Genomic DNA, 18,210 nt, shown 5'->3' with positions numbered 1-18,210 from the left:
GCAATGCCAGGTTTGGGAGATTGCGGGGCCTCCCAGCAATCAAACACTGTGGATTGTGGATGAGTTGTTATGGCTGAAGTTGTCCTTTATGGTCCACATATTATTTGGGGGGGGGGGGGGGGGGAAGAGTAGCCGAGTCAGGTTCCTGTTTTTGCTGCGTGTTCATCACACCCTGTTCAGGTTCCTGGTGACCAGTTCAGCTGTAGACACCAGTGGGACCACAATGCTGCTGACCATCACTTCCTGTTATACACTCGAGGAGGTGTTGTACCCTTAGTGCAACACTTTCTGGTAAGTGGCCATTTTTATGCTTGCACCTACATTCCCATAGTCCTTACAGGCTTCTTACCTTCTATTTGTCTTTTTTACTTTTATAGCTCACATTACTTAAAAGGGTTACTCCGCTCCCCAGCATCCGGAACTCAGTGTTCTGAACGCTGGGTGCGGGCTTCCGTGTTCACGCCTGCCCCCTTGTGATGTCACGCCCCGCGGTGTGAACACGGAAGCCCGCACCCAGCGTTCAGAACATTGAGTTCTGGACACTGGGGAGCGGAGTAACCCTTTGAGACATTTTCCCAACATCTCCATTAACGTCACTGTGATTACATTTAATAAAATAAAACCAAACCATAAAAACAAGGACCATGAGCTTTTTTAGGAAGCAGTAGTTGCAAAGATAATGCAAGTAGAGAATACAATAAGCAATGCTTTTTTTTTTATTGCCTTGTGTAAAGTATGTGCACCCTCCATATATCTTCACATTAAAATTATTTGCAAGCTGAATGGTATTAACCTTTTTCCTCCCTAACTGTAAAATAAAATGTACACACTCTTTGCCAACCCATCGGAAAACATACGCAAAAAGTCATTTAGAAAAAAAATCTAAAACTTACAAACATGATTTTACAGTTTACACAAAAAATATATTTATATATTTATAGATAGATCAATTTCTCTGGCACTTTTTTATCCCTCGAGAGCTACTTTATTTACATTACAGTACAGAATACCAGTTTTCGTATTCTTTCCAAGACTCTTTTCCACGAGCCACGACAAGGATAAAATAATGTGCACGTCTTTAAACAATCAATGGTTTATTGATATGGTGAAATCATTTCGTATTCACCCGTTTGGTGCAATTCTTTTTAAATTGAATGTAAAAAATAAATAAACATTTTTTTTTGTTCAGTGTCTCGTACATCTGGGGGACATTAAACTGGTAGAAAGTTCCTCACTGCGGGATGGATGCATTATTGTATCTACACACAGCGATGATGGGATTGAGAGGTTCAGCCATGTGTCAGATGCAGATTACAGTATAAGAATCTTTGCCTCCAGAAGAGCAGGGAAAACCAAAAACACAGCTAGGGAACCTAGATGTATACTGCTGCAGCCCAGACATAAGTAGGAAACATTCCTTATAGTCCTATAGGCAGTTGGGAGCCTTGCTCCTTCTCTACCATATGGTTCTTGGGGTCTAAACATGTATCTCTTAAAGGTTAGATACATGTAAACCAAGATACTTATGCTAGGTCTAGTTAAATAGCTATGTGATGGGGAAGGGACAGCAAATGCTTTTGGTGCTAGGATGGTATTTGGCGCCTTGTTCCACTTTTTCTCAACTCTTACGCACATTCATTAGGATGTCAAACTTTGCAACATGTCCATCGCATTCAGGGGAAGTTCCTGCATTATTATACATACACCACACACTAGCCTAGGACCATGCCTTAACATCAAACTCTTGAAAAACCCAAAAGGGCAAGATTTCAAAAGCAGGAAGAAGTGTCTATTTTGATATGTCAACCTAAAGAGTAGAAAAAAAAAAAAAAATAACCAGATAACAACCGATGAATCTCCTGTATCGATGAATCTGCTGGATCGTCACTGGATATCTTCCTGCTAATGCAGCATTATGAAATAGCTATAAAGGAAGCCATTGCACTGTGCCGTAACTCTTCACTGTTTTACACATCCATTCTCCACTCTTCTGCCATCTGTTGCAGTCAGTGTTGCTGAGGCAAAAGTTTGACACAAAAACATCATTCAAGTCTTTTTTTTCTCGAAAACAATGTGATAATAGATTCAGGTGGATCAGTCCTCCTCGCTTTCCTTCCTTTTGGCACCTGCAAGAGATTAAGGAAATACATTTTTTTGTTTTTGTTTGCGTCTCTTCAACCCAGCATCTAGGAATCCAGAAACTGTAATAATAAATCAGAGAACTGTATAATAAGGATGGATTTCCCAAAATGTGAAATTAAACAATGGGGTGGGAATATATATCCACTCTGAATGGGCTTTATGAGGGTTCATACCATTGAACGCCAGCAATTTGCAGTAAGTGTGCTTGTTCAACCCCCCCCCCCCCGAATAACCGGGAGAGAGTAGGTAAAAGTCTCCCATGATGGGTCTCCTCCTCCTCGGTTTACTAATCTAGTGCAGCTTGTGAGGTGGGACGGTCCCATTTATGTTAAAGTGCATTTATTGCATGTGTGTCTCTATGGGGAGACCAAATACAGGAAATGAGAACAAACAGGCCTCTGTACAGGCTCCTGGCTTGTCAATCATCCTGCTCTGTGTGTACAGAGCCTCAGTGCACAGAGCCCCGCTTGTCCTCAGTGCACAGAGCCCCGCTTGTCCTCAGTGCACAGAGCCCCGCTTGTCCTCAGTGCACAGAGCCCCGCTTGTCCTCAGTGCACAGAGCCCCGCTTGTCCTCAGTGCACAGAGCCCCGCTTGTCCTCAGTGCACAGAGCCCCGCTTGTCCTCAGTGCACAGAGCCCCGCTTGTCCTCAGTGCACAGAGCCCCGCTTGTCCTCAGTGCACAGAGCCCCGCTTGTCCTCAGTGCACAGAGCCCCGCTTGTCCTCAGTGCACAGAGCCCCGCTTGTCCTCAGTGCACAGAGCCCCGCTTGTCCTCAGTGCACAGAGCCCTGCTTGTCCTCAGTGCACAGAGCCCTGCTTGTCCTCAGTGCACAGAGCCCTGCTTGTCCTCAGTGCACAGAGTCCTGTATTTGGACTTCTCACAGAGATACACAGGCAACAGCTGCAGTGACAAAAATATACACATTTTTTAACCAATGTATATTACAAATATACATATAATGGAATTATATACATTATATAAAAAGTTTATGATAACGACAGGTACACTAAGTTCACCCATTAGGGTCAAGTTACTACACATTACTAGTAGATTTTACATACCTTTCTAGAATCCAGAATACTTTATAATTCATCAACGACTTAGGGCTAATGTAGGACTATTATATAACCCACTGACCCATACATGGACAAAGCTGCTAAAGTACGTACTTAAATCAGCTTGTAATCAGTGGTGGAACTTAGAGTCCATACATAAAAATAGGTCATCAATATCGAAGTCCAAGAAAACCACTTCAAACATATCCACTATAAAACTGTATAAGTGTTTATTCTTAGGTCTAAAATTAAACACATACTGTACCCACCCTGTTTTTGGCAGTAAAGCTACCAGAGTGGACTGTTGCTCTCGATGCTGAGAGTGTGTCACTGGCCCACCGCACTTCTAATGTAAGCAGCTATGCGTACAATACTACATGCGTTACCGCTCACTTTACTGCACATTTACCTAACAGATCCTCAGTCCTACTTGACAACTGAATCCAGTTGTGAGCTGTTACTGCTGTGGGTCTTGATCTCATAGGGCTGGCTGCTGCTATAGCCGGCATAAGCTGGATCCATTTATTTGTTTGAAGGATTGTACAGGCATCCATGATCAATGGCATGGGAACCGTGCACAGTTTAGGGTGCGTTCACACTACAGATTAGGGATGCACCAATATATCGGCGGCCGATACATATCGGCCGAAAATAGCTATTTCGGCAAAATGCCGAAACAACTAAAAAAGTGCAGATAATGACCCACCTCCCCTGCCCGCCCACAGCACAATATACAAACACTGCCAGTGGCAGAGGCACTCGTGGGCGGTGCAGGGGGGGCCGGCCGCAACATCGGGGGGGGGGGGGGGGGGCATTGCGCTCTCCGGGATAGGATTAGGAATACTTCTTTTTATGTGCCCGGGCCGGCTCCCGTGTGTGGCTGCAGGCGGGGGCCGGCCAGAGCATATAAAAACTAATACTGTGTACTAAAAACCAGGGGGCCTCCAGCTGTTGTGAAACTACAACTCCCAGCATGCCCGGACTGGCAAAGTCTGTCCGGGCATGCTGGGAGTTATAGTTTCACAACAGCTGGAGGCCCCCTGGTTTTTAGTATACAGTATTAGGTTTTATATGCTCTGGCCGCCCCCCCACCTGCAGCCACACACAGGAGCCGGCCCGGGCACATAAAAAGAAGTATTCCTAATCCTATCCCGGACATCCCTGTGTCCCGAAAAATCTTTTCGGGACATAAGGATGTCCGGCGGTCACTCACCATTCCCCGGCGTCCTCCCGCGATCCTCCTTCGGTCCTTCGCTTCTCCGCCTCTATGGTCGTACGCACGGGACGTCACTGACGTCCCGTGCATACAACCATAGAGACGCAGGAGGACTGCAGGATCGTCGCGGGAGAACGCACGCCGGCCGGGGCCTGGTAAGTGACCGCGTCATCTTGTTCAGTGTTCCGGTCACCGCTCCTCCGGTCCCGGCACCTACTGCTATGGTCCATAGGCCATAGCAGTAGATGTGACCCCGGGCCGGAGGAGTGGTGACCGGAACACTGTGGGGGCAGCAGTACAGACATACAGCCTCCAGCCATACACTGTATATGGCTGTAAGCTGTATGTCTGTGGGGTGGGGGGAGCTGCCTACTATTGTGGGGGGGAGCTGCCTAATATTGGGGGGGGGGGGGGGGAGCTGCCTAATATTGGGGGGGGGGGGGGGGAGCTGCCTAATATTGGGGGGGGGGGGGGGGAGCTGCCTAATCTTGTTGGGGGGAACTGCCTGATATTGTTGGGGGGAGCTGCCTAATATTGCGTGTGGGGGGGGGGGGAGCTGCCTAATATTGTGGGGGGGGGAGCTGCCTAATATTGTGGGGGGGGGGGGAGCTGCCTAATATTGTGGGGGGAGCTGCCTAATATTGTTGGGGGGGAGCTGCCTAATATTGTTGGGGGGGAGCTGCCTAATATTGTGGGGGGGGGGAGCTCCTTAATATTGTGGGGGGGGGGGCTGCCTAATATTGTGGGGGGAGCTGCCTACAAATGTGGGGGGAGCTGCCTAATATTGTGGGGGAACTGCCTACTATTGTGGGGAACCTGCCTACTATTGTGGGGGAACTGCTGACCTAATGTGGGAGGGAGCTGCCTAATATTGTGTGGGAACTGCCTACTATTGTTGAGGGGAGCTGCCTACTATTGTGGGGAACCTGCCTACTATTGTGGGGGAAATGCTGACCTAATTTGGGAACCTGCCTACTGTTGTGGGGGAGCTGCCTACTATTGCGGGGGAGCTGCCTACTATTGCGGGGGAGCTGCCTACTATTGCGGGGGAACTCCCGACCTAATGTGGGGGAGCTGGCAATCTAATGTGGGGGAGCTGGCAATCTAATGTGGGGGAATCTAATCTAATGAGCGGAGCGCTGCATTTTACCAGAAGACAGGGAGAAGTCATTTTCGGTATCTGTTTCGGCCGGACATTTTTTTTTAATTTCGGTTTCGTTTCGGTTCTGAAATTTCCATTTCGGTGCACCTCTACTACAGATAATTAGCGGAATCTCCGCTTGCGGAATTCAGCAAGTGGAGATTCAGCCTGGCAGCAGACAGCGGCGGTAGGACCATGCGGCACTGCGCCATCACCATTGATGGCTATGCAGTGCTCGCGGAATTCCGCTCAAAGAATGAACATGTTCTTTCTTTGAACGGAACAATTTCAGCACTCCTCAGTGTGAACGGGTCTCACAGAAGAACCATTCACACTGATGGTAATGTTCACTGCACATAATTCCGATCACGGAATCCCGCGGGAATTACATAGTGTGAACGCACCCTTAGCAGTGGACTCTTAACTGGTCAGCTGGATTTTGCTTTTATTCTTTGACAGATTACTGTAGACATCGCTGCTTTCAAGAGCCACTGGCCCAAAGTTCAATGAGCAAGGCACAATATGCCAACAGCATAGCACTCCACAGAAACAGACTATGTTGGTGACAACTACATTTGTATTTTTGAGGTCGCACCTACTGACTGAATCGGCTATAAATATTTTAGTATGTGATCAGCGATAGTGGAGACAGTACCGGTCTGCAACATTGATTTTGAAATAAAAGCCTAAATATTTTACCCACCTGCAGGAGACAACACCAGTGCTTGTAGAATGTCTGAGAGAGATATAATTCCAACAATGCTATGTGCTTCATTCACAACTACCAGCCTATGTACCTAAGAAACAAATGGAACATTACAACAAGATATCACATGTACACATGCAATTTTAAGAACAGCAATGGCTGTGGGCGGCTGCACATTTCTCCTGCAGTAGAGACAACAAGACAAACGCATTACAGGCCACTGATTGAGAAGTACAGTAATATACAGCCGAACTGGGTGCTTTTTCCTTAGGTTAACAGAGGAAGGTCCCAAGTCAAGGACCCTCCTCCCTCTATGCAGTAAGTATGCTCCATGAGGACAAATGGACTGAAGGGATAGTCCCTTTAATGAGGAAAAAAAAATTAATATTGGAAAAAAATCATCATCTAACACATTGTTGGTAAACCTGCAACAAATTTTCTGTTCATAGGACAGTATAGAGAGAAGAGCATCAGAATCAATGCTTAAAGGGTTACTCCGGTGGAAAACATTTTTATTGTATTTTTTTTAAATCGACTGGTGCCAAAGAATTAAACAGATTTGTAAATTTAAAAAAAAAGGGGTTGGTGCAGCTCACAATTTACTACTGACCGAGGTATCTGGGCAATCACTTATACCCAAAGTGATGAAATTATCTAAATATGTTGTGCAAAAATAGCCCAAACCTCAAGGATAGTAGTTTTGTTTAAAAAAAAAATTAATGGCAAACATATAAAATATACAGTGATAAAATCAATATAAAAATTGACGGCATAAAACATACAGTGAATTACTGAATTCAGTTACTGGACGTCCGGATACTAAACAGTCTTTGGTGAAATAATGTTGGTTGAATGTCCATAAAAGTTATTGCAGTAGTGATTAAATAATACCCCGTTCCTGGTGATGGGATCGTGCTGTGATGTTTAAGTCCATGCAATGCTCCCGCTGGTTAGCCAGTACCCAGCTACTGAGGAAGGGGTTTATTTGCCCAAGTACCCCGAAAACGCGTTCTAGCCTATGACCACATAGAACTCACTGTAAGCCGACAGTGTGTACTAGCTGCTGCAAGTCCCGAATTTATACAATTTGCTATTCTCATCTACCTCCTGTAATTCATCCCCCTGGAGATCCCGCTTGCTGTGAGATCCTCCGTGCCGTCCTGTCTCTCTGCTGCCAACAGAGATCCTGCAATCCATCTTCTGAGATCTCACCTCCCTGGCTGACGTCAGTCGCCGCCACCACGAGGAGTGTTACTGTGTGGCAAAACATGGGGTCCAGCACAGTCTGGACCAGCCACATTCAGCTCCTGACAGTGCTTATTAACCAGCGGGGGCATTGCATGGACTTAAACATCACAGCACGATCCCATCACCAGGAACGGGCATTATGTAATCACTACTGCATTAACTTTTATGGACATTCAACCAACGTTATTTCACCAGAGACTGTTTAGTATCCGGGACGTCCAGTAACTGAATTCAGTAATTCACTGTATGTTTTATACGGTAAATTTTTTATTTTTATTTATCACTGTATATTTTATATTTCATATTTGCCATTTATTTTTCCTCCCACAAGGACCCTGTGTGAGGAATATACGCAATTAAAATCTTACACATCTAATAAAATATCTGTTTAATTGAAGCACGATCTTGAAAATATCATTTAAAAAAAAAAAATGATTAGTAAATTACTTTTATTAAAACATTTTAATCCTTCCAGTACTTGTTAGCAGCTGAATACTACAGAGGAAATTATTATCTTTCTGGATTTCTTTTTTGTCTGTCCACAGTGCTCTCTGCTGACACCTCTGTCCATTTTAAGAACTGCCCAGAGCAGCAAATGTTTGCTATGGGGATTTGTTCCTGCTCTGGATAATTCCTGACACGGACAGAGGTGTCCGAAGAGAGCACTGTGGACGGACAAAAAAAGAAATAAAAAAAGAAAAGAATTTCCTGTAGTATACAGCTGCTAATAAGTAACTGTACGGATTAAGATTTTTTTAAATAGAAGTCATTTACAAATCTGTTTAACTTTGTGGCAGCAGTTGATTTAAAAACAAAAATAAAAACAAAAAACTGTTTTCCCTCCGGAGTACCCCTTTAACCCCTTAAGGACGCAGCTCATTTTCACCTTAAAGGGGTATTCCAGGAAAAAAACCTTATATATATATATATAATCAACTGGCTCCAGAAAGTTAGACAGATTTGTATATTACTTCTATTAAAAAATCTTAATCCTTTCCGTACTTATGAGCTTCTGTTCTTTTCTGTCTAAATCCTCTCTGATGACACCTGTCTTGGGAAACGCCCAGTTTAGAAGAGGTTTGCTATGGGGATATGCTTCTAAACTGGGCGTTTCCCGAGACACGCGTCATCAGAGAGCACTTAGACAGAAAAGAACAACCTTAACTTCAGAAGCTCATAAGTCCGGAAAGATTTTTTAATAGAAGTAATTTACAAATCTGTTTAACTTTCTGGAGCCAGTTGATATATTAAAAAAAAAAGTTTTTTCCTGGATAACCCCTTTAACCCCTTAAGGACTCAGCCCATTTTGGCCTTAAGGACAATTTAATTTTTACGTTTTCATTTTTTCCTCCTCGCCTTCTAAAAATCATAACTCTTTTATATTTTCATCCACAGACTAGTATGAGGGCTTGTTTTTTGCGCGACCAGTTGTCCTTTGTAATGACATCACTCATTATATCATAAAATGTATGGCGCAACCAAAAAACACTATTTTTGTGGGGAAATTAAAACGAAAAACGCAATTTTGCTAATTTTGGAAGGTTTCGTTTTCACGCCGTACAATTTCTGGTAAAAATGACGTGTTCTTTATTCTGAGGGTCAATACGATTAAAATGATACCCATTATTATATACTTTTATATTATTGTTGCGCTTAAAAAAAAAATCACAAACTTTTTAACCAAATTAGTACGTTTATAATCCCTTTATTTTGATGACCTCTAACTTTTTTATTTTTCCGTATAAGCGGCGGTATGGGGGCTCATTTTTTGCGCTATGATCTGTACTTTTTTTTGATACCACATTTGCATATAAAAAACTTAATACATTTTTTATAATTTTTTTTTTAATAAAATGTATTAAAAAAGTAGGAATTTTGGACTTTTTAAAAATTTTTTCGTTCACGCCGTTCACCGTACGGGATCATTAACATTTTATTATAATAGTTCGGACATTTACGCACGCGGCGATACCAAATATGTCTATAAAAAATGTTTTTTACGCTTTTTGGGGGTAAAATAGGAAAAAACGGACGTTTTACTTTTTTATTGGGGGAGGGGATTTTTCACTTTTTTTTTACTTTTACATTTTTTTTTACACTTGAATAGTCCCCATAGGGGACTATTCATAGCAATACCATGATTGCTAATACTGATCTGTTCTATGTATAGGACATAGAACAGATCAGTATTATCGGTCATCTCCTGCTCTGGTCTGCTCGATCACAGACCAGAGCAGGAGACGCCGGGAGCCGCACGGAGGAAGGTGAGGGGACCTCCGTGCGGCGTTATGAATGATCGGATCCCCGCAGCAGCGCTGCGGGCGATCCGATCGTTCATTTTAATCGCGAACTGCCGCAGATGCCGGGATCTGTATTGATCCCGGCACCTGAGGGGTTAATGGCGGACGCCCGCGAGATCGCGGGCGTCGGCCATTGCCGGCGGGTCCCTGGCTGCGATCAGCAGCCGGGATCAGCCGCGCATGACACGGGCATCGCTCCGATGCCCGCGGTTATGCTTAGGACGTAAATGTACGTCCTGGTGCGTTAAGTACCACCTCACCAGGACGTACATTTACGTCCTGCGTCCTTAAGGGGTTAAGGACGCAGGCCTTTTTTGCACATCTGACCACTGTCACTTTAAGCATTAATAACTCTGGGATGCTTTTACCTTTCATTCTGATTCCGAGAATGTTTTTTCGTGACATATTTTACTTTATGTTACTGGTAAAATTTCGTTGATACTTTTGATGAAAAATTTGAAAATGTTGCTTTTTTTTTTTTTTTTTTTTTTTTTTTTTTACTTTGAAACTCTCTGCTTATAAGGCAGATGGACATCCCAAATAAATTATACATTGATTCACATATACAATATGTCTACTTTATGTTGGCAATCATAAAATTGACATGTTTTTACTTTTGGAAGACACCAGAGGGCTTCAAAGTATAGCAGCAATTTTCCCAATTTTTCACAAAATTTTAAAAATCTGAATTTTTCAGGGACCCAGTTCAGGGCCTTCATATTAGAAATACCCCACAAATGACCCCCCATTATAAAAACTGCACCCCTCAAAGTATTCAAAATGACATTCAGTAAGTGTGTTAACCCTTTAGGTGTTTCACAGAGAATAGCAGCAAAGTGAAGGAGAAAATTCAAAATCTTAATTTTTTACACTGGCATGTTCTTGTAGACCCATTTTTCGGATTTTTACAAGGGGTAAAGGAGAAAAATCTTCCTAAAATTTGTAACCCCATTACTCTAGAGTAAGGAAATACCTCATGTGTATGTCAAGTGTTCTGTGGGTGCACTAGAGGGCTCAGAAGGGAAGGATGGGATTTTGGAGAGTGAGTTTTTCTGAAATGGTTTTTGGGGGGCATGTCACATTTAGGAAGCCCCTATGGTGCCAGAACATCAAGGAAACTTCCACATGGCATACTACTTTGGAAACTACACCCTCAGGGAACGTAACAAGGGGTACAGTGAACCTTAACACCCCACAGGTGTTTGACGACTTTTCGTTAAAGTTGGACGCGTAAATTAAATTCTTTTTTTTTTCTTCACTAAAATGCATTTTTCCCCCCCAAATTTTACAAGGAGTAATAGGAGAAAATGTCCCCAAAATTTGTAACCCCATCTCTTCTGAGTATGGAAATACCCCATGTGTGGACGTCAAGTGCACTGCGGGTGCACTACAATGCTCAGAATAGAAGGAGTCACATTTGGCTTTTGGAAAGCAAATTTAGCTGAAATGGTTTTTGGGGGGCATGTCCCATTTAGGAAGCCCCTATGGTGCCAGAACAGCAAAAAAAATAAAAATAAAAAAAACATGGCATACTATTTTGGAAACTACACCCCTCAAGGAATGTAACAAGGGGTACAGTGAGCCTTAACACCCCATTGATTCCCAAACAGGGTGCCTCCAGCTGTTGATAAACTCCCAGCATGCCTGGTTAGTCAGTGGCTGTCCAGAAATGCTGGGAGTTGTTGTTTTGCAACAGCTGGAGGCTCCGTTTTGGAAACACTGCGGTACGATGTTTTTTATTTTCATGGGGGGGGGGGGGGGGGACAGTGTGAGGGGTGTATATGTAGTGTTTTGCCCTTTATTATGTGTTAGTGTAGTGTTGTGTTTTTAGGGTACAATCGCACTGGTGCAGGTTTACAGTGAGTTTCCCGCCAGGAGTTTGCGCTGCAGCTCAAATTTGACGCAGGAAACTTACTGTGAGCCTGCCTGTGTGAATGTACCCTGTATTTTCCATCTGTTGCAAAACTACTTTTGCAACAGCTGGAGGCACACTGGTTGGAAAACCTTCAGTTAGGTTCTGTTACCTAACTCAGTATTTTCCAACCAGGGTGCCTCCAGCTGTTGCAAAACTACAACTCCCAGCATGTACTGATCACCGAAGTGCATGCTAGGAGATGTAATTATGCAACAGTTGGAGGTACCCAACTACAACTCCCAGCATAGTGAGACAGCTGTTTGGGCATGCTGGAATTTGCAGTTTTGCAACATCTGGAGGACTACAGTTCAGAGACCACTGCACAGTGATCTCCAAACTGTGGCCCTCCAGATGTTGCAAAACTACAAATCACAGCATGCCCAGACAGCAAACTGCTGTGTGGGCATGCTGGGCGTTGTAGTTTAGTAAGATCTGGAGGACAAAAGTTTATAGATTTATCTCCAAACTGCAGCCCTCTAAATCTTGCAAAACTACAAATCCCAGCATGCCCAAACGGCTGTCTGGGCATGCTGGGAGTTGTAGTTTTGTAACATCTGGGGGGGGGGGCTACAGTTCAGAGAGCACTGTATAGTGGTCTCCAAACTTTAGCCCCCCCCCCCCCATATCTTGCTAGGCAACTACTCACCGGCTTCCGTAGTCTTCACCAGGGAGCCACGAGGGAGCTGCAAGTTATCGCCGCCCGCCGCAGCCGATCAGGTAAGGGACCTCCACCGCCGCCGGTCACGCTACAGTTCCCCCGAACTTTAACCCCCCCCCTCCAATCTGCTTTTGGTTGTCGCTTCTTAACAACCAATAGCAGGGATAGGAGGGGTGGCACCCCTGCCACCTAACTCCTATCCCTTCAGGGGGACCGGGGGTGTCTTGGACACCCCCGATCCCACTGATTTTCCGGGTCACCGGTATGACCCGGATCCGCCGAAAATCTTCTGTATAAATTGACTCCGGACCCCCCTGGGCATATGCATGGGATGTCTGCTGATAGATATCAGCATTCATCCTGGTCCAGTCCCCAACCGGCTAGCGGCGGGGACCGGAATTCCCATGGGCGTATCCATACGCCCTTCGTCCTGAAGAGGTTATGGCCAAATATGATCATACAAATGTTGAAGGGACCCTGCCATTAGTTTAGTTTAATGCTGCCAGTACCACAGGCAGTATAATACTCTTGGTGAACTCCTGTGGAAAATATTTTTTTTTCCAAATCAATTGATTCCAGAAAGGTAAACAGATTTGTAAATTACTTCTATTTAAAAATCTTAATCCATCCAGTACTTATCAGCTGCTGTATACTACAGAGAAAGTTGTGAGTTTCTATTCTGTCTGACCACAGTGCTCTCTGCTGACACCTCTGTCCATGTCAGGAACTGTCAAGAGCAGGAGCAGATCCCCATAGCAAACCTCATTTGCTCCGGCCATAGTCCATGTGGTTTAATTAACGTTATATTTTTAGAGGTCGGACATTTATGCACAAGGCGTTACCACATATGTTTTTTTTTTTTTTTTTTTTTTTTTTTTACATATATATATGTATCCCCATAGGGGACTATAACATGCAATCATTAGATTGCAATTGCATACACTGAACAATGCTATGCCATATCTGCCAGCAGGATACCTGCGATCAGACATCTTAACCCCTATCCTCTGGATAGAAATGTCTAGGGGCAGAATACCCCTTTAACCTCTTAAGGACACAGGGCATACCCGTACGCCCTGCGCCCGCTCCCCTACTATGATGCATTAACCCCTTAGACGTGGTGATCAAAGTTGATCGCTGTATAATGAAATTAAATAAATAAAAATTCCCAGCAGCACAGGAGGGCCCTTACCTGCCTCTTTGTCGTCCGATCTCCTCTGCGATGCTCCAGCCAGGCTTAGCAGGCTGGAGCAATCGAGCGCAGATAACACTGATCAATGCTATGCTATTGCATAGCATTAAACAGTGTATGCAATTAGAAGATTTCATGTAATAGTCCCATGTGGGGACAAAGAAATTGTGAAAAAAAAAAAAAAAGTAAAATAAATGTGAATTAACCTCTTCCCAAATAAAAGTTTGAATCACCCTGTCTTTTCCCATTTTTTTGAAATATGTAAACAAAAATAAAAATTTGTGGTATAAATGTCCGTACTATAAAAATACAATGTTAATTAAACCGCACGGTCAATGGCGTATACGTAAAAAATAAAATTCCAAAATTGGGTATCTTGGGTCATTTTGTATACCCTGTATTTTTTTTATATATTATATATAAATATATATATATATATATATATATATATATATATATATATATATATATATATATATATATATATACACACACACACACACACACAGCGATCAGTAAGTCCCATCAAAACAAAAAAGGTACCGATAAAAACTAAGACCAGAGCGCAAAAAATGAGCCCTCATACAGCCATGTATGCTGAAAAATAGAAAACTTATAGGGGTCAATTTTAAACCTACTAATTTTGGTGCATGTAGTTATTTGTTTAAGTAGTAAAATTAAACAAAACCTACATAAATTGGGTATCCTTGTAACTGTATGGACCTACAGAATAAATATCTTTCTTACCGATAAGTGCACTGCGTAGAAACGGAAGCCGCTAAAAATTACAAAGTGGCGTTTTTTTTTTTTTTCAATTTTGTCCCACAAATTATTTATTTATTTATTTTTGGTTTCGCCATAGATTTTGAGGTAGAATGACTGATGTCACTACAAAGTAAAATTGGTAGCCCATAAAACAAGCCCTCACATAGGTCTGAAAGAGTTATGATTTTTAGAAGGTGAGGAGGAAAAAACAAAAGTGCAAAAACTGAAGAACCCCGAGTCCTGAAATGGTTAAACAGAACCTATAATCATCACAAAACTAAGAAGAGTTTCCTTTTAATTGCCACTTACTGGTTGCCAATTTGTACTGATGAATAATATTGGTAGTTACCCTATGAGAATACAGAGATTGAGTATATCGTCCTTACCTCTGCTTTGACTATTCGGTCTACAATAGTCTCCAGTGTTTCTAGCTTACTGCACTTTACTACACCTTCGAAATACTGTGAGCGGTGTTCCAGCGCCTGTGTCACGGTGATGTCTAAATTGTTATAGGTTTTCTCAGCAGCAAGGTTCTGAAAATGAATTATGCCTCTGTCAATCAAAAGTACGGTTATAAGGAGATGACAGTAGAACAGAGCCCATTTTACACAACACATATATGTACCACTGGGGAGACCCTCCCTTAAAGGGGTACTCCGGTGGAAAACTATTTATTTTAAATCTACTGGTGCCAGAAAGTTAAACAGATTTGTAAATTAATTTTATTAAAAAATCTTAATCCTTCCAGTACAGTTATTTTCTTTCTGAATTTATTTTCTGTCTGTCCACAGTGCTCTCTGCTGACACCTCTGTCCAAGTCAGGAACTGTTCAGAGTACCAGCATATTCCCATAGCAAACTTCTCCTGCTCTGGACAGTTCCTGACATGAACAGAGGTGTCAGCAGAGAGCACTGTGGACAGACAGAAAATAAATTCAGAAAGAAAATAACTTTTTCTGTAGTATACAGAAGCTTATAAGTACTGGAAGGATTAAGATTTTTTAATAGAAGTAATTTACAAATCTGTTTAACTTTCTGTCACCAGTTGATTTAAGATAAATTGTTTTCCACCGGAGTACCCCTTTAACACTAAGCCATAGAGCCATATGTAAGGCCAGTGTTTCCCAACCAGGGTGCCTCTTGCTTTTGCAAAACTACAACGTCCAGCATGCCCGGACAGCCAGCGGCTGTCCGGGCATGCTGTGAGTTGTAGTTTTGCAACAGCTGGAGGCACTCTCGTTAATAAGGACACCAGCTGATCCACCTTGTCTGTGGCTAGGATGATTTATGCCCTTTAAAAAGTGTCCTATTGAATATATAATTCTACATATAGAACAGAGATTACACATAGTGTCAAATACATGGTATAAAATAGCCACTAAACCCGAATTGTGACCGCCACATGAAGAACATACATAGAATAATCCTACTGTGATCTCCTGGGATATGTCTATTTCCATCCCCCATTTTGGAACCTTCTAGTAATATGTCACCAGCGTTCGATAAAAGTGACGGCTGTAGAAACCCTGACAACTGTAATATTGCTTCAGCGGTAAGGTGTGAAATATCTTTAAATGTGCGAGCTATTCTGGTAAGCACTTGTTAACTGAAAACATCACTTCCAGCCTGGTGCAAATGAAGACATGTCCTTTTAGGGGACCTCCGCTCATAAATCCAGCTTTAAGCTATGTTTACACGGCGGAAAAATTCTGCTCGGAAGTTCCGTTGCAGCAGAGTCCCATTGTTTTCAGTGGGATTCTGCTGCACTGTGCACATGGCGGAATTTTCACGTCAGAAACATCTGGCCCAAATTTCAGCCTCCGCAAAAAGAATTCACATGTCAATTCTTTGTGCGGAATCCGCTCGGAAATGCGTGGCCGTCAATGGAGTCAGCGCATTTCCACACGTCCCTAGCGCCATCATGTCTGAGAAATGTCCGCCCGGATCATTTACGGGCAGACATTCCACCATGTGAACGTAGGTTTAACCTCTTAAGGACACGCGTCGTAAATACACGGCGATGAAGCGAGTAACTTCGCACACGGTTATGAAGTGAGCGCAGGAGCTGTGCTTGCTACTAATTAGAAGGTGAGCTCAACCTGCTACCTCCAACCGCTCCAAACGCTGAGGTCACCATTAAAGGGGTACTACGGTGGGAAACTTTTTTTTTTTTTTTTAAATCAACTGGTGCCAGAAAGTTAAACAGATTTGTAAATTACTTCTATTTAAAAATCTTAATCCTTCCAGTACTTATCAGCTGCTGCATACTAAAGAGGAAGTTGTGTTGTTCTTTTCAGTCTGACCACAGTGCTCTCTGCTGACACCTCTGTCCATGTCAGGAACTGTCCAGAGCAGGAGAGATTTGCTATAGGGATTTGCTCCTACTCTGGACAGTTCCTGACATGGACAGAGGTGTCAGCAGAGAGTACTGTGGTCAGACAGAAAAGAAATTCAAAAATAAAAGAACTTCCTCTGGGGCATACAGCAGATGATAAGTACTAGAAGGACTAAGATTTTTAAATAGAAATAACTTACAAATCTGTTTAACTTTCTGGCACCAGTTGATTTGAAAAAAAAAAAATAAATAATAATAATAATAATAATAATAATAAATCTATCTATTTTTCTATCTAATAATAATAATAATTATCTATCTATCTATCTTTTCCACTGTAGTCCCCCTTTAATGGCAGACATCAGTGTGATTGCTGATGTCCGCCATTAGTGATGAGGCCCTGGTTGGAAACATCACCATCCCCCACCCCTACACTTCATTAATTTCTATGGGCGCACCAAAGATCAAATACTTATCCCATATCCTGTGGATAAGTTGTTGTTTTTTGCCAGACGAAGAGGTGTCAGTTTTATCAAACAGCCCTATATAAATCTGGTATATACCGTATTAGACTGTCTACGCATTACAGTGTATTAGTAAATCTAGGCCAAATTGTCCAGCAGGGGTCCGATGTGATACTGACACTGTATAATACCGTACTGAGAAGATATATAATCAAATGTATTTGGGGCACAAAGTCAAGGTAAACCTGTCCACAGAAGCAGAGGACATATCAAATGAAAAAAGAATTGGTTTGAACAGTAAATTAAAGATGATATATATATATATATATATATATATACTTACAATGACATCAAACTTGGAATAAATATCGACTACTTTCCCTAAAATAAAATAAAATACAAAAGAACTAGTTATATTTGCAGCCAGAACAAGTCTTTTTCAACCATGTTATTACATAATGGCCAAGATTTATTAAACTGTATGAGAGAAAAAGTGGAGGGATTTTTCCACAGCGACCAATCACAGCTCAGCTAACAAGCTCTGGTAAAGTGAAAGCTGAGCTGTGATTGGTCGCTGTGGATAAATCACTCCACTGTTTCTCTCACACAGTTTGATAAATCTGGGCCTATATCGTTATTACTATTTTACTGCACTGGTTATATTAGATACATTGGCCCAGATTTATCAAACTGTGTGAGAGAAACAGTGGAGTGATTTTCCAACAGCAACCAATCACAGCTCAGCTTATGAGCTGTGGCAAAGTGAAAGCTGAGCTGTGATTGGTCGCTATGAGAAAATCACTCCACTGTTTCTCTCACACAGTTTGATAAATCTGGGCCAATGTATCTAATATAACCATTGCAGTAAAATAGTAATAACGATATAGGCCCAGATTTATCAAACTGTGTGAGAGAAAAAGCGGAGAGATTTTCCCACAGCAACCAATCACAGCTCATCTTATAAGCTCTGGTAAAGTGAAAGCTGAGCTGTGATTGGTTGCTATGAGAAAATCCCTCCGCTTTTTCTCTCACACAGATTGATAAATCTGGGTCAATGATTACGGTTTATGTTT

The 18,210-nt window shown here is 42.5% G+C and overlaps 1 protein-coding gene across 4 annotated transcripts in view; it reads right to left on the bottom strand.

The window, feature by feature from the left end:
* Nucleotides 1-1,077: 1,077 nt before the first annotated feature.
* PRKAG2 (protein kinase AMP-activated non-catalytic subunit gamma 2) overlaps nucleotides 1,078-18,210 on the bottom strand; it is a 391,725-nt gene continuing 374,592 nt past the window's right edge. For all 4 annotated transcript variants that reach the window (XM_056519619.1, XM_056519621.1, XM_056519620.1 and 1 more), the window contains 4 exons: nucleotides 17,481-17,518; nucleotides 14,726-14,872; nucleotides 6,259-6,352; nucleotides 1,078-2,126 (listed from right to left, as the gene is read on the bottom strand). In XM_056519619.1, the coding sequence (XP_056375594.1) occupies nucleotides 2,095-2,126; nucleotides 6,259-6,352; nucleotides 14,726-14,872; nucleotides 17,481-17,518 (311 nt within the window). In that variant the 3' untranslated portion in view covers nucleotides 1,078-2,094. The remainder of the gene's footprint in view (nucleotides 2,127-6,258; nucleotides 6,353-14,725; nucleotides 14,873-17,480; nucleotides 17,519-18,210) is intronic.

This window comes from Hyla sarda, chromosome 5 (assembly GCF_029499605.1).
Source record: "Hyla sarda isolate aHylSar1 chromosome 5, aHylSar1.hap1, whole genome shotgun sequence".
NCBI lineage: Eukaryota > Metazoa > Chordata > Amphibia > Anura > Hylidae > Hyla > Hyla sarda.
This window is presented reverse-complemented; position numbering and strand designations above follow the sequence as displayed.